The 14342-nt window shown below is 44.1% G+C and overlaps 1 protein-coding gene across 4 annotated transcripts in view; it reads right to left on the bottom strand.

The window, feature by feature from the left end:
- The window catches only part of Septin6 (septin 6), a 67498-nt gene that overhangs the window by 5485 nt on the left and 47671 nt on the right, over nucleotides 1-14342 (bottom strand). For 2 of the 4 annotated variants that reach the window (XM_074063973.1, XM_074063972.1), the window contains exons 7-10: nucleotides 11442-11610; nucleotides 8495-8627; nucleotides 5360-5550; nucleotides 3117-3161 (exon numbers count right to left, since the gene is read on the bottom strand). In XM_074063973.1, coding sequence (XP_073920074.1) covers nucleotides 3158-3161; nucleotides 5360-5550; nucleotides 8495-8627; nucleotides 11442-11610 — 497 coding nt within the window. In that variant the 3' untranslated portion in view covers nucleotides 3117-3157. The remainder of the gene's footprint in view (nucleotides 1-3116; nucleotides 3162-5359; nucleotides 5551-8494; nucleotides 8628-11441; nucleotides 11611-14342) is intronic. The other 2 variants (XM_074063970.1, XM_074063971.1) reach the window with 1 other exon arrangement.

The following is a 14342-nucleotide window of genomic DNA, read 5'->3' as shown; positions in this document are numbered from 1 at the left end:
ATTTCATTTCTATGACAAAAATAGGGTGAATTGTATTGGCCCCCATGTTGCATATGAAGAGACTGAGAAACAGAGAAGTCATCTGACTTGCCTATGGTCACAAAGAAAGTGTCACAGCTGGGGTCAGAGCTGTTAACATTTTCCCCATGACACCACAGTGTCTCCGAGAATTTCTTGGCTATGAATCTGACCCCATTTATTACCTAAAGAATACATTTGTTATGGTTTGGGTATGAAATGTCCCCCAAAAGGCTCATGTGTTACAGGCACGGTTGCCAGCTGATAGACTTTCCACAAGTGATTGGATCCTGAGGGCTCTGACCTAATCACTGGATTAATCCTTTGATGGATTCATAATATGATGGCACTGCTGGGAGGTGGGACCTAGCTCGGGAAGCAGATCACTGAGGCCCTGGAAAGATAACTTGTCCCACCCCCTTCCTCTCTCTCTCTGCTTCCTTGGCCTCCATGAAATGAGCAGCTCTATTCACTATACCTTCTCCGCCATGATGTTCTGCCTCACCACAGGCCCAGTTGGATGGGGCCAAGTCACCATGGACTGAAACTTCTGAAACCATGAGCTAAAATAAATCTTTCATCCTTTAAGCTGGAAAAACTGACTAACACATTTATCCCATTAAATAGGGACTATTAGATATTTGGGGGGTATTGTTAGAAGTATATGCATATGTAACAATGTTCAGTCACTTCCTCAAAATGAACACACCTACTCCCCCACATACATGTACACACACACTGCTCAGGTCAGTGTCAATTTATACTAAGAATTAACAGTCCTGCATTCTTGTTCCAGTTTTTCTACTAATACATGGTGTGATCCTTGGTAAGTCCTACAAATTCTTCCTTCCTTCTTTACTTCTCAGAACTGTGGTAAGGATAAGATGAGTTATATGGAAAAACTCTTTGAAAATTAATAAATGCTATGTGAATGCTTATCTCTTACTTTATTCTTTATTTTTCCTAGTGGAAGAGTAATCCCCCAAAACGCTGCAATAGCCTATATTCCAGGCTTTGTGTATACTGTTCGCATACTGTATATGCCAAGGACCAATGACCACTGAGATGTAGTATCTGCAGCTGGGTGCACGTCACAGTGGAATTTCTCTTACAATCACAGTCAGCTGCAGGTAATGCCTCACGTAAAGTCAAAGCTAGGCGGAAAAATATGCCTCACTCTGCCTGCCTTCTGGGTGGCCTTTGTGAGCCACTCACAAGTGAGGGCTTTGGGGAGGAGCCATATTGCTTTTGCTGCTTTCAGGTTCTGGGGAAGCAAGGCCCTCCCTGACTAGTTGGCTGCCAGGAAAAGCCAACCTACTTGGAGTTGGGGTTGGTGGTTTCAGCCATTTACCAAGCCTCTTACTTGTAAACTGTGGCTTTAATTACTGTCTTTTCAGAATGGATTTCAGGAATGGCCACTAACGATGAATGAAGTTGTGTCAAGCCATGTACAATGATACCTGAATAAACTGAAATCTAATTCACCCATATACATCTTTCCTGCTCGTGGAAAACAGGGGGACAAAGAAACTCCCATGAACTGAACTCCTACTGCATGACACTTTACTAGACTGGGACTACAGCGGTGGACAGATACTCTAAGAATTTAGTCTTCCTAAATGGAGGGTGGCTCTTTAATTCCAGTGCACTAGCAGGGGCTCTAGACTTGCCTTTAAGCCAGACAGTAAATCATTTCATTGTTCTTTTAGCATGTTTTTCTTTGGCTCAGTTTTCTGGGCCTTATGTTTCAGAAACCTCTATGGACTTCCTCTTCAGGATTTGCTGGAAAGGAGGATGTTTTGCCAGTTGCCTCAAGTCCCCAGTGGAATAGCTGTAGCACTCAATTTTGTGACTAACACCAGGCTCTCTGTCTAAGTCATAAATGGCATGGCTGAGTGGGGAGAAGTCTTCACAACACTTTATACTCCTCAATCCAAACAGACCAAAAGTAAAAAGGCATTTATGAGACAACAGGGGTATTTTGAACACTGACTAGACATTTTATGTTAATGAATTATTTTTTGTAGGTGTAATAATGATGGATATGTGGTTACTTTCTAAGACCCATTATCTCTTAAAGGTACATACTAGGATATTTGCAGATAAAAATGATATGGCTTTTGCTCACAATAACCCAGTAATTCTGGAATAACTGATGAAACAGGATTGGCCATATGTTGATGACTATTTGAAAGCTGGGTTGGGGGTACACAGGACTGTATTGTATTATTCTCTTATCCATGTTTCAAAGTTTCCATGGTAAAGTTTAAAAAATAAGTCTAATTATGTTAAATTAAAAATGTTATATTCCCCCTCCCTCCACTACCTGAGCCTAGCAGGTGCCTAATCACTACTTTCAGCCTCCCTATAAATCACTGGTTTCAATTTCTTTATAAGCTATATGACACCAGGGACTGCTTTATTTACTTCTGCAGACACAAACCCCTAGCCTTCAGGAGTCCTTCTTATTCAAAGTTACCTGCTTACTGCCTTAGCAGAGGTTTTCACGAAGCTGGTACTTGTAGAATAAAAAATAAAGACTTTTCCATAGTATCTAACACCTCTTCACTTTCTTTCACTTTGATTATGATTTTTTTGGGGAGGTGTAGAGCCAAAGGAAACTGGAGAAATCAAACTCCTCAGATAAGTTACAGCTACCAGAGGAAAACATGGAAGCAATTTCCCATTGGCTCTGCACATTCCAGAACTTGGGGTCAATACTGACTGTGATATTTCAGGGCAGGGCTTGGGAATCCAACAGTTTCTTGCATCACCACAGTTCATTTTGAATGATTATGGCTCTTTGAGAAAAAAATTTCTCAAACTGAAACCTCAAATATTGGTCATATGATCCACTTATGCTACCCAGCTGTTCTGTCAGCAGAAGTCCACAAAGGCCCCCTTTTTAATCAGGCATTCCATGTATACACTTGAAACTACACCAGGCTACTTCTTCGTATTCTAAGTTACAAGATAAAACCAGCTAGCCCAATGAAGCAATTCCTTTTATGACTAGATAATGTGTGTTGGGGTGTAGGGTTTGGGAAGGTATGTTCTAGAAGCCACTGGCAGTTCTATTTAGAGTTAATAAAGCTTACCAGGACCCTGGGTCTCATGCAGCATGCAGCAAACAGCAGAGTTAACTGTAAAACAGTAAGAGCTGATGAAGATGGAGTAAGCATGAAGAGAAATCAAATATTATGAATTGACAAATAATGAAGGTCAAAAGAAATTAGGAGTAGCAGGGAGGGGAAGAGGGAAGGGTATAATGAAGCACTAATCCTCTTTCTTAATCACTTTAAGGACAGCCAAACAAAATGCTGAATATGTGACTCAATTAGATCCAGCCACCATATCTCAAGAAGAAACGTTACTACCACCATCTCTACCCAAAATCTCACCACCTCCAGGAGCACTTTAGGAGCAGAGTGGCACAGGTCAAAATGTGTCTTCTAGGAGTTAATTAATTGTTTATGGAATTACATAAGGAGCCCAGTCCAGGGGCCACTTACACATCTGGCTGTTTGAAAACTGGAAAAGGATACTGTCACCAACTCCAAATATTTCCGGAGACTGGAGAAAGGTGTCTCCTTACTATACAGGGTCTTCTGTTGGAGAGGTGAAGTTGAGGCAACGAGTGGAAAGCCTGGTCTGAGAGGAGCTTTCAGTGAAAATCTTGACTAGGGAATATTTATAGTTTGGTGTCAGTGCCAGTTTGAACAAACCACGTAATCTCCCAATTCCTGCAAGGGAGCTGTGAACCTGCTGCAGGGATTGAGTTAACAAAAGCCACAGGACTATGAAGGCAGCAGGGTACAGCTGGAAGACAAATTTAGATTTTTCTGATCTTAAAAATAGGAATCCAGGGCTGGGGATGGAGCCCCAGTGATAAGAGTGCTTGCCTAGCATGTGCAAGGACCTGGACTCCATCTCCAGCACTGCAAAAAATGAGAAATAGAAATCCATTCCTGCTGGTACAACTAATATTCCATGACAGGTAAGTCAATATATAGTATGACCAAAAATACTTTCATTTGGCTAGTTGAACTTTATACATCAGGTAATACCAAAAAAGTTAATTACTCAGTGAATTTGGCATATAGTTTTAAGGTTCAGTAATGAAAATCTCTGGACCAGTTGCTGAAAAAGTTCAAATTACACATTAGTTAGTCAAATGTGAATAATCAGATTGCAAAACTGAGTGCCTTCAAATATAAAATATTTTACAGTTGTACAAAATCATAGTGTTATTCCTAAGTGACAAGCCAGGCACAGAGGAAAGGAAGATTTTCTTCTTTCTGGCAAGTAGCCAATAGTTGAGTCCAGGAACAAATGGCTAAAAGTAGACGGTAATGACCATGGACATCTATTGGATCCTAAGTTGGATCCTAAGGACCCTTTAGTAAGGACACTACTAAACACTCCATCTGGGAGCTTCTTGAGTTGCACTGTACAAACAACTACAGAACACAAGGGGACCGCTGGATGTTTTCTTGGCATTGGCTAGGTCTTGCCAGAAATGCTTTTCTCCTCTCTGGTTCTGAGATGAGGAATGGGTAACTTCAGCAAGCAGAGACCAGGGTAGGGTTAGGACTACTGATCCACAAGGTGACCAGGAGCCTTACCAAATACCAGGAGAGACAGACTGGTTTTACAATCACTCCCTCAGCTTAAAGATGGGGCACACAGAGGACATTGGCATCTGAAGGCTCCTCACTAAGTTCTCAGTACCCCAGACTGGGCACAACTAAGCAGCTAGTGGGGAGGGATGGCAAAGGGGTGGGAAATCAGGTCTGGGCTGCAGCTTTCAGTGGTGAAAGTTCGATTCTGTTGGCTGTGGCTAGTGAGCACCCAGGCAAGGCTAGGTTTGGATTACAGGCCTAGAGAGGTGAACAACCTTGGATATAGAACCAGCAAACAGGCTGGTAAGCCACATCAAGTCCAATGTCCCTGGGGGAGGACACTGCCCTTCCTTTCCTTCTTATAACTCTACCTCCCATTGTTTCCTCTCTGCTTCTATACTCCCATGTTCCTTTCACTTCCGTTCTTCTTTCTCTTTCTCTACCATCTGCCTTGAGTTTGCAGAGCTTTCCTAAGTGGGCAAAACAGAAGGGCTGGACTCTAGGACCACACCTCTCCCTTACTCTCAGCTCCCTGAAATGCGGGAATCCAAAGCTGCCATGGGGACCCTAAAGACCAGTTGAAGTTACCCAAATTAACCCAACAGCCCTCAGCTCACATCTGATCACCAGCCCTCAACCCTCTCTGCCTCTGGGTCCTGCCTTGCAGGGATGAGCAGGAGGAGAGAGAAGCCACCACCCCAAAGCCTCCTGCTACTTACTTTTTCTTCTCTTTGTCTCTTTTCAGAGTCTGTGAACCCCCAGCCTGGGACCCCTGTGACTGGAGGAGTTCAGCCGCCGTCTTTCTCTGTTTGAAAGCATTCACTTCATCATCCAGGGATTTCTTTTTATCCTCCAGCTTCTTCTTCTCATCCTGATGCAGCTTCTTTAGACGATCAAACTTCTCATGCAGCTGTCAAGAAAACAGGGAGATTGGAGAGCAACCCCAGTCCAGCCAAGCCCAGGGTAGGTGGGGACTGGCAGGATTACAACCCTGCAGGACACTGAGATCTCAGGAGGCATTTTTGACAGGAACTGCCATGACAGCATCAAAGGATGCCATGCTACGGGCAGTGCTCTTCTCCTGCCACTTTATCTCAAAATATTTGCTCCTGAAATGGTCAAGGAGCAGTGCATGCTATTTAATCAAACATTTTGTCTAAAAGAATCCCCATACTTCTCACATGTGGTTAACAATAACATTTATCATAGTTATTACACATGGTTAAAATAATGTCAATTATAATACTATAACATTTGCTGAGTGCTTATTATAGGCCAACCATTGACTTTTAGAATATTCATTTAATTGTTACAACACTCTCATGAGGTAGGTTCTGCTATTATGTCCATTTTACCAGGAAACAGAGGGTCTGACAAATAAAGGCACTTGCCCAATGTCAACCCTGCCTTCATAGGATTATATAATGAGATCTCCATATGTAAGGGGTCCCTGCCTTTTCGTATCCCCTTACAATCAGGAAGGATCACCATGGAACACAGAGAAATCTTTAATCATAGCAAAGCTAATCAAAGGAAATACTTGGACTTGGACATGAATGGAAATAAGGGGATTTTACAAAATGGAATGAATGTGGAGAGCTCAGTTTTAAACAGGGGGAGTCTTAATTAGCACTGAACAGAACCAGAGATCCAAAGAACAGCAACCCTATTCTAGCATGCTACCGTGATCATTGGGCCAGTGAGTAAGAGGCACAGGTAGTCACAAAGCAGAATGTGTAAAATCCCCTGAATAAGTAGACTGAGCATAATCCCACCTTCTTTTGAGCATTCAGGAGAGAACTGAGCATTCTGTAGTACTTGAAGTGCATGAGGAAGAAGATCAGTTCTCCTGGTATTATGGGTATTTGTGACTGTTGTCTAGTAGGTGTGGCAAATCACTGACTTGCTATCTAAACCAGCTTGTACTAGTCATTTGGGGAAGGGGTGTGACTTGGGCTGCCCATCAGTTGCTTTAACCTAGCTTTTGTTCATTAAACTTTTATTCATTTATCTTTGAGATGCCCTCACTTCTCCTCCTAAAGGTGCTGGGTGACATTTTTTTTCTTCTTAAAAGTGAAACTGAAATAAACCAATACTCTTTCCATGAGCTTTGGTGAGTGATATCTCTTAGGAGTCACAGCAGATGGAAGATGGAAGAGATTCTGGGAAGTAATTAAGACCTTCCCTTCTTTATGGCTGAGGAGTTTTGCTTTGTTTTGCTTTTTGCAGTGCTGAGGATTGAACCCAAGGCCTTGTGCATGGCTAGCAAGCTACCACTGAGCTGCATCCCAAGCCCCCAATTGAGGGTTTTGAGGTCCAGAGAGGTGGTAAGACCAAAACTGTACCTTAGGCCAATTAATCTGGCAGCCATAAGTGAATTGGTAGAGGAGACCCTGCAGGCAAAGGCCACTGATTAGAACGCTAGCTGCATATGTATAGACAGGACCATCAGAACTTCGTTTGAAAATTTGCTGGAACTACACAGATGTTTCTTCAATTGTGAAATGAAATGGAACAGAATATCCAAATTAACAGGGAAATGCCCCTACTGTCTGTGCTAGGTTTCAGCAAGGTCCCCAGGGCTGCCTGGACCACCTTTCCCTGTAGCCATCAGAGAGGGCAGGATAGCCAAGAAAGTGACCAACTGTCCCTATAAAAGCTTCAAACTCCCAGGAAGAGGGAATCAGTCTTCACCTAGCTTCAAGGACTTGACTCCTGAGCAGTGCTGCCCAAGAGAACTGTCTGTGACTCTGGAAATGTTCTATATCTGTGCTATTCAATATAATAGCTACTAGTTGCCTAAGGACTGAGCATTGGAAATGTGGTTGATCAGAGTAAGGAATTAAGTTTTAAATTTTACTGTACATTTGGGCTGGTGGTATGACCTAAGCAGTAGAGCACCAGTCTAGCAAATGCAAACCCAAGTTCAAACCTCAGTACCACCAAGAACCCAAAAGAAACAAAAAAAATTTTATTGTACATTTCAAAATTGCTATAGGAGTGGATTTTAAATGTTTTCACCACACTCCTTGGGAGGCTGATTGGGAGGATCGCAGTTCGAGGCCAGTCTGGGCAAACAGTTTGTGAGACCCCACCTCCAAAAATAACCAAATTAGCAAAATAGCAAAATGGAGTAGAGGTGTGGCTCAAGCAGCAGAGTGCTTGCTTTGTAAGCACAAAGCCCTGGATTCAAATTCCAGTCCCACCAAAAAAATGTTTCACCACAAAAAATGATAAGCATATGAGGTGATAGGTTTATTAACTTGCTTGACTCAATCATTTCACAATGTGTAAACATGAATCAAAACTTCATATTGTACCCCATAAATATATACAAATATTATTTGTCACTTAAAAATAAAAATATTTTTTGTGGTACTGAGGCTTGAACTCAAGGCCTACATCCCGGGTCACTCCACCAGCTCTTTTTCATGATGGTTTTTTTCGAGATAGGGTCTCACGAACTATTTTGCCTGGGCTTGCTTGGAACTGAAATCCTCCTGATCTCTGCCTCCTGAGTAGCTGAGATTACAAGTGTGAGCCACCAGCACCCGGCAAAAATAAAAATTTTTAAATTCATAAAAATGTAAACAGCCACATGTAGCTAGCTAGTTGCAACCATATTGAATGTTGAGGATCCAGATAACACAGAATGAAAAAATATCTCAGCCTTGAGGAATGAAGGATCAAGAAGACATAGATTTCATAGGTCCCTGTGCCAGATAAGCTGTGCCCCATTCCTGCCCAGAGGCTGCAAGGCTCTCCCCCTGGCTGCTCTCTTGAGGCTGAAGCCCCTTCCAATGTCACTCGCAGCCTCCCTTCCCTTTCTGCCAGGCCCCCAGGCTCACATTTACCTCTTTCTCTGCCTCTTTCAGCTCTGCTTCTTTCTCTTTGACTCTCTGGACGAACATCTGTCTCATCTCCTCTTCTTTTTTCTGGAGTTCCCCCAGGAACTCATTCCTTTTGGCCTCATAAGTCTCCTGTAAACTGCGAACATGGTCAGGTTAATTCCTCAGCCTTCAGAGAGGCTCCTACTTGATGAAAACTGGCCCTAACCACCCTTCCTGAGGCCCTTTTATCCTCATTTCCCCAATCCTCACAGAGATGCTAAATCAGAACCACAAAACAGTGGGCAGCTGGGTTGACATGAGACAGCAGGATCACAGGGCTGCTTGAAGGAGAGGGGACAGCCCTGGTAAACTAGAAAACCTATACTTTTAGGAAACAGGCCCAGAGAGGTGAGGTGACTCACTTAATATCATATGGCTAATTAGAGGCATAGCTGGGTCTCCTGTCTCTTCATCTGGGCCCTCCCGCTATACTATGTTGCCAGGCACTGGCTCTGAAACTGACCACGTTAATTCACCACTTCAACAAACACTTGATGAGATGCTACCACGTGCTAGACACATTACTAACTGACACAGTGCTAGTTGCTCCACATCTACAACCAACAGTTACCATGTTTGCACTCAAAGAACTCAGGGTCTGGTGGAAGATGTCTGGGCTGAGGCCCCCTGCCCCTGGCTGCACTTATTTTCAAAGAAGTAAGACAGCCTGGTGAAGAACAGGAGGATCTGTGCTCCAAAGAGACCAGCATGTATAAAGGCCCATGTGAAGACAGAATGACATTCCTGGGGAGCCTGCAGAGTTCAACATGGCTGGAGGGTATCAAGTAAGTTGTAGAGTAGTGGGAGGTGAGGTTCCTGAGTATGGAAGGAGAGTTCAGGGTTTGGATGCCACATGAAAGAAGTGGACATCTATCCACTGAGTGAGTTTCGGCAGAAGAACTGAATGAATCCAATCAGAAAAAGAGAAAGACCACTCTGGATGCTTTGTGAAGAAGAGAGTTTCCAATAACCCAAGTAGAATCAAAATGGCAGGATCTTTGTGTTAAGGACTGGTAGGGAACGGAGGAATGTGGAGCAACAGACAAGCAGAACTCCCAGGATGTGGGAGGAAATCAAAGCTGATTCTGGTTTTTGACTTGGATCACCAGGTGGATGGTGGTACCAGGGAATACTGGAGAAGGAGTATGTTTAAGAGGGAAGAAAGTGAACTAGACTGTGGACAACTCGAGTTTCAAGTAGGACCTCAATGAGATGTCTAAGTGGAAATGTCCGGTATGCACAGTTGGATCAGTAGGCTCAGTGCTCCAAAGTAAGATTTTTAGCTTGAGTCATCTATTTCTAGGTGGTAATTTACGGCTGTGAGAGTAGAAAGAACCAGCTGCAAAGCGAATAGAGTGAAAGGAGAAGAAGAGTCCTGAGGGAACATGTGCAAGCAAGGATGAGAAGGAGGAGTGAAACAGAGTGAAAGGGACAAAACCAGCTAGTCCAGTACTGGAAGAGCCAAAGCAGAGAGTATCTCAAGAAGGAGGCAGTAGGGAATAGCATCCAATGTTGCCCAGTGAGAGCAAAGAAGATGGGACTCTAATGCCACAATGAAATTGGTCACCAGTCCTCAATTGCTGGCCTTGGAGAGAGGCACTTCTGTGGAATGCTGGGGGAGGAAGCCAGGCTGCATTGTGTTGAGAAATAAATGAGAGAAGAGGAAGCGGGATCAATAAACACAGAATTCATTTTCCTTCCCGTCAAAGCCAAACTTGATAAGGCAGAGGTGGACGAGGAAGAACAGGGCAAAGGGACAGTTTCCTTAGGGTCAAATGTTTACAGGCAACATGGACAGGGACTGGCAGAGGAGAGTGAAGAGGGTGAAAACATGGGAACAGAGGTATTCACGATGGAGCAGAGATGGGGATGAATGTGGTTGGAGGCAAAGGAGAGAAACAGCTAAGGCAGCTCTCACCAGAGAGAAAAATACACCTTCCCCCAGCCCAGGAACTCCAAGGTCCTGGCCTGCCTGTCTCTACAGCAGTGTAAGACTGCTCTCCTGAAGCAGCCATCCCCAAAGGACTGCCTGAGCTTTGCCCCAGGCCAGCTTTCTGTTGCAAACAGGTACCCTGAGACCTCTGGGGCCATTTGAAAGCTTTCTTTGCTCACAAACATCCCCCTCACTTGCTTACTGATGCTTGACATTTTCTGAAAGGAGATGGAGCACCACATAAAGGGCACCGCATGGTAATTTAAAATGTGGGGCTTATGTCACACATCATGTATCTAAATCAGACACTTCCACTTGGTCTATCACTCCCATCTGCATAATAAACTGCTTTCCAAAACATTCCCCTTCTCTGAACGCGTCTTAGATTCTGATTTGAAAAACAAGCCAACAATTATTCATTTCCTGTGGTCAAAACAAAACTTGCACTGGAATGCACAAACAGTCAATAAAAAGCCTTTAGTTCATTAATACATGCAAAGTGACTGCTACCTGGTTCTGCATGTTTGTTTTATTCTTTTTCCAGTGCTGGGGATGGACCCCAAGGCTTTGTGCATGCTAGACACAGGCAAGCACTCTGACACTGAGCCAAACCCCAGCCTTGCTCTCTGGTTTTGAGAATGGTGGGGAGGGTAAGGAACAGACTGGAAACCTGCCTGAGCAGTGGGAGCCTGATGAATAACGTGGAGCAGAGGACAGTTCTAACTCCCACCCTGTGGAACAAGGCCCCAGCTCAAGGCTCCCCTCCAGTTCAGCTGCTTCTCTGGGTCCCTCCCTTCCCCTGCTCTTCTAAGCAGCTGGAGCTCTCCTGGCAGGTGGGCAGAAGAGGGGACAGACAAACAGAACTGAAGAGGAAGGAGTCACCTCTACACCTCTCGCTAGCACCCACGTCTTGCCTCCCCAGTGACTTCTCCAGGGCAAGGCTTCCACCTTGCCTGGGTGGCCTGGAGGGAGTGGTACCTGAAGGGTTTACTGTCAGGGTCGGTGTCCTTGAAGCCCATCTCCTCCAGCTTACAGCGGCGATACAGCTCATAGTGCCGAGTGTGGGTCTGCTCCCGCAGATCCTCCATGTTGACCCGAATCAGCATTTCCCGCAGCTTCACAAAGTCGCAGTGGGCCTCGTTTTCAACTGCATAGCGGAGTTGGGGTATTGAACGTATATTGAAAGGAAGGTTGGCAAAAGCAGAAATGCACCAAGTGAGTGACAAAATGTCTTAACAGTGCCATTACCTTGCAATCTGTTTATATAGAGCCTGCGAATTTAACTCCTAATTCAATTTTCTACTGAAAATGTAAATGAAACGTTCTAAATGACAGTAATAAAACTGAAATACCGTAAAAATACCTAAGGATGTTCAGTTGTGCCCCAATCCAAATTCACCAATCAGATCTTCACAGGAATTTCTGCTCTGTGCCACTTTGTGAACGACTACATGTGCACATGCATCCCATAAATACTTGTCAGATATTTGTTCCCAGTATTACATGGGGCCCTGGGAATTCAGAAATGAAGTCACGAAGGCTTGCCTTCAGCAACTTACAGTTTAGCAGAAGAACAGATGCAAATAGAGAAACATAACTCAATGCAAAAATTATAAAAATGGAGGTATAGCTGAGGTGCAATGAAAACCCACACAAGGGGATCCCCTATAAACTCCTGGCAGGGCATTGGTTTTACCAAAGAGACAACTTTAGGATGACTCTGGAAAGAAGAATAGGAATTTATCTGGCAGATAAGGGAACATAATCCTTGCAAGGTCTCTAGGAGGCTAGGTGAGGTTATATAGCTAATGAGTTGCAGAGAGATAGGATCCAAACCAGGGCAATGTAGGGGAGAGGCAAAGGCTATGATCAGGTGACCAAATCTCCAAAGAACAAGGGGAAAGAACTAGGATATCAATAGATGGCAGTGACAAGAAGAGGTGGACTTTAGGTATAGCCCATGTGGATGGTAGTAACTTTCAAGGAGGTGGTTTTTAGAGGGCAGATAATGCCCTGACAACAACAATGCTGACCAGGAGAAAAGTATACCCCAATTTCTGGCCTGAGCAAAAAAGCTCCCTCCTCAAGAGAGTGTGATAAAGCTCTGCACTTTGGGCAGTGGTCAAGAATGAGAGAGATGTGGACTAAATTACAGCAAAGTTGATATTTAGCTAGAGCAGAGGGTCATGAGCAGTGCTCTGTCAAGGGGCCTCCAGGCCTTGCTCCACTGTGCCAGATGGTGGTGTTTGGCCTGACCATGTAGGGGCAGTGGTGTCTGAGATGAACAGGGTCTGTCATCCCAGGTTCTGTCTTACAGGGTCTAGGAAAGGGGAGTGGGGGCAGAGATGGGATTTAGAATGACAGGGTCAGGCATAACTGCAGCAGACTGACTTGGGATTATCAGAAGTATCTTTGCAAAGCCCAAATCAGTCCACATAGCCCTCTGCTTAAGACTTGTTCCCTTCAGGATTATACATCCCTGATGTCACAGAACATAAGTAAGGTAATATGAAAAACCATTTTGGGACCATGCTGTATGTATGCCATCTGCTTCTCCATCTCTGCACAGTGTTCTCTGGTGGCCAGTCAGAGGACTGATTCCAAGGCCCCTTCAGGCTGCCCAAGCAATATACAACTTCTTTTTCATTCAAACAGAACAGATTTATAAGAAAAACTTTCAAAAACCCCATTTTGGTTACGACCAGAGTTGTCCAAGTTAGAAGGAAGTCATTGTAACCATATCTTCTGGCTTCTCTCCTCTCATCTCAGGCTCCTGTCTCTCAGGCCACAATTTCATTCCCAAGGCAGGACTGTTGGTCCAGAAGCCAACTAGTGTAGCATCCCCAACCCCAAATGGCAGGGAAGAGCAAAACGTAGTGCAGCTCTGGCAACCAGTCTTGTCCTACCTATGGAAAAATCAGGGCTGGGGACATAGTTCAGTGGTAGAGCATTTGCCTAGCATGCATGAGGCCCTGTGTTGATTCTCCAATACTACAACAAAGGGGAGCTGGAAGGTGTACCTCAGTGGTAGAGCACTTGCCTAGCATGCATTCTGGGTTCCATCCCCAGCACCACCACGACAAACAAAACAAAAAAGAAAGAAAAGAAAATCCAGTTATCACAGTGAGTTTCTGTTGCACCCTAAAATATGCCACCTTTTGTATGCAATGTGGACAAGTCACCATTCACTCTCATTTTTGTTTTTTTGAGACAGCGTGTCCTTCTGTAGCCCAGGCTGGCCTCAAAGTCATGATCTTCCTGCCTCAGCCTCCCAAGTGCTGGGATTACAGGCGTATACCACCATGCCTGGCTATCCATCTCATCTGTTTACTCAAGGGAAGGGAAGGATGGGTTTCAAAGAATCTGGCACCCTCTTGCAGTGCTCCTGCAGTCTGTGGCCTAGGTTATAACTGTAGACTCTGAGGACCAGAGACCTCTCTTGCCCATGGCAGTGTCCTAGGCCTTATCTTCTCTGCTAAATGATAGCTTCGAGGGAAACATGACATGTATCAAGCAGACCACAAAAGGAACTTTCCTAAGACTATATCTCTGGTTGTTTTTAAATTGTGAAATAATCATACATACAAAAAGTATACAAAACGCATATGTGCAATTGAAAGAATTTTTTAACAAAATTAACACTGATGTTTCCACAACCCAGGTTAAATATTGCCAGTACCTTGGAAGTTCTGCCTGCACCTTTCTGATTTCATGGCCTCTCTCCATTCCCCCACCTCCCTGGGCAATGAAACTTAACTACTATCCTGACTTTGGGGTTTATCATTCATTCATTCTTTTATAGCTTTATCACTCAATATTTATCTTGTTAATTTTGCCTATTTTTGGAATTCATACAAATCGAATCCTACAATATGTATT

This window comes from Castor canadensis, chromosome X, assembly GCF_047511655.1.
Source record: "Castor canadensis chromosome X, mCasCan1.hap1v2, whole genome shotgun sequence".
NCBI classification, from domain to species: Eukaryota; Metazoa; Chordata; class Mammalia; order Rodentia; family Castoridae; genus Castor; species Castor canadensis.
Note: the sequence above shows the minus strand (reverse complement) of the source record. Positions and strands in the feature narration are given on the sequence as shown.